At 56.7% G+C, this 1,531-nt stretch overlaps 1 protein-coding gene across 1 annotated transcript; it reads right to left on the bottom strand.

Annotated features, from left to right (window-relative positions):
- Positions 1–739: 739 nt before the first annotated feature.
- Positions 740–1,313, bottom strand: SDRG_02164 (hypothetical protein; the record flags this gene model as incomplete). Its single annotated transcript, XM_008607737.1, has 2 exons — positions 740–919; positions 975–1,313. The coding sequence occupies 2 exons, from the start codon at positions 1,311–1,313 to the stop codon at positions 740–742; spliced, it is 519 nt and encodes a 172-aa protein (XP_008605959.1).
- Between the last annotated feature and the right edge of the window lie 218 nt (positions 1,314–1,531).

The following is a 1,531-nucleotide window of genomic DNA, read 5'->3' as shown; positions in this document are numbered from 1 at the left end:
CCCTTGCATTGGGATTGCCTCACGGGTCTCCAAACACCACAAAATATCGGCGAGATGGCAATAAAACTGGGATTCGAGCCGTACTCGCCCGGATCTTTTCCGGACTCGGCAGCGCGCATTCGGATGGCGCCGGGAGGGCAGACGCAACAAAGGACGGCGGCTAATCGCCACGGACCTGGCGATAAGCAATCAGCCTCCCTGAACAGCCAATCAAAATCGTGGCTCTGGTCGAGTTAGGGTAGTATCAGCGAATCAATTATCTGGCCCTGGGTTTTCGGACCGCAGCGCTAACCAATCACAAATGCCTTTCAAAGGGACGGTCATAGGGCACGAGCTATCGACACCAAACACTGCCAAGCACTAGACAGTGAGTGCACAGGGAATACAAATACTTGAGCGGTTTACGAATAAATAAATGTGGCAACGATCGGACAGTGGCGCGACGATGGCGGTCGTCGAGGGGGCAGCAGCAAGTGCAGCTTTGTGCAGAGCCTCGCGCCCCTCGGCGTTAGAATCCTTCCATACTCGGGCGAGAGCATCGGGAAATTGACTCACGCTCTTTTTTCACTTTGTCTGTAAGGCGCTGGGGACGCGGAGCGCGGAGAAGACAAAGCGCTTTTGTTATTTTTGAGAGCAACGGGGCAGTCTGGTGCTTGAACGAGCGGACTTTGGCCAGCGTCATGTTGTCCACACCAACGACGACGTTCCACGAGTCGTTCCAGCCGTAGAGATGACATCCTTACTCTCCACACGCAACGCACTTCAAGCCAAAGTCGCCCATGACGTCGCCGTAAAACAAGAACGGACGCTTGACGAAGACTTGCATGTTGGAGAAAAAGAAGTCGAGCATCGTTGGGGTACCCGCCTTGAGCAGCGCACTTGGGAGCATGAACGAGTCGTTGGGCCACTTGGTCTTGTCCTAGGTCGCCGACTGCGCCACACGGGCGCCGTACATCCGTGGAAGCGTTGGAGACGCTCCGCCACATCTCGTCCAGGTGCGCCTTGAGGTCGGGACGGCTAAGCGCGACGGACTCGTCGCCCTCGAAGGCTTCATCATCCTCGCCAGCGTCTGCTTCTCGAGCTGCAGCATCGCAGTCGTACACATCTTGCCCGGTGGCCGCTTCGTGATCGGCGGCGGCGGACTCGAGCCGGGCGAGGCGCAGCTTGGTGGGGTCCATCGCAGACTGAGCGCGGTTCTTGGGGTCCTTCGTACAGCCCATCATGTGATTGTTGGTGGCAAAGCACTCGATGCAGGCCCGTTTGTCGTCGCTGTTCACGAAGCGGTCCTTGGGATCGGGGCGGATGCGAGCCATGGCTGTGTGTGTCGTCGGCATCCAAATGGGCCGACCATACATGCACTCTAAAACATGATGCGCATCTATGCATTATTGGAGGTGGCAATGGCAGGGCCACCAATCAAAAGCCATCTAGTCGCCCAGAGCCACCAATCAGATCGCTGGCCCTGGATTGTGAATTCCAGCGCAACAAAAGCGTCGCCAAAATATCCAAGTGGCCTATCTTTATTTCACCA

The sequence above is a fragment of the Saprolegnia diclina genome (genome assembly GCF_000281045.1).
Source record: "Saprolegnia diclina VS20 unplaced genomic scaffold supercont1.4, whole genome shotgun sequence".
Taxonomy (NCBI): Eukaryota; Oomycota; class Saprolegniomycetes; order Saprolegniales; family Saprolegniaceae; genus Saprolegnia; species Saprolegnia diclina.
Note: the sequence above shows the minus strand (reverse complement) of the source record. Positions and strands in the feature narration are given on the sequence as shown.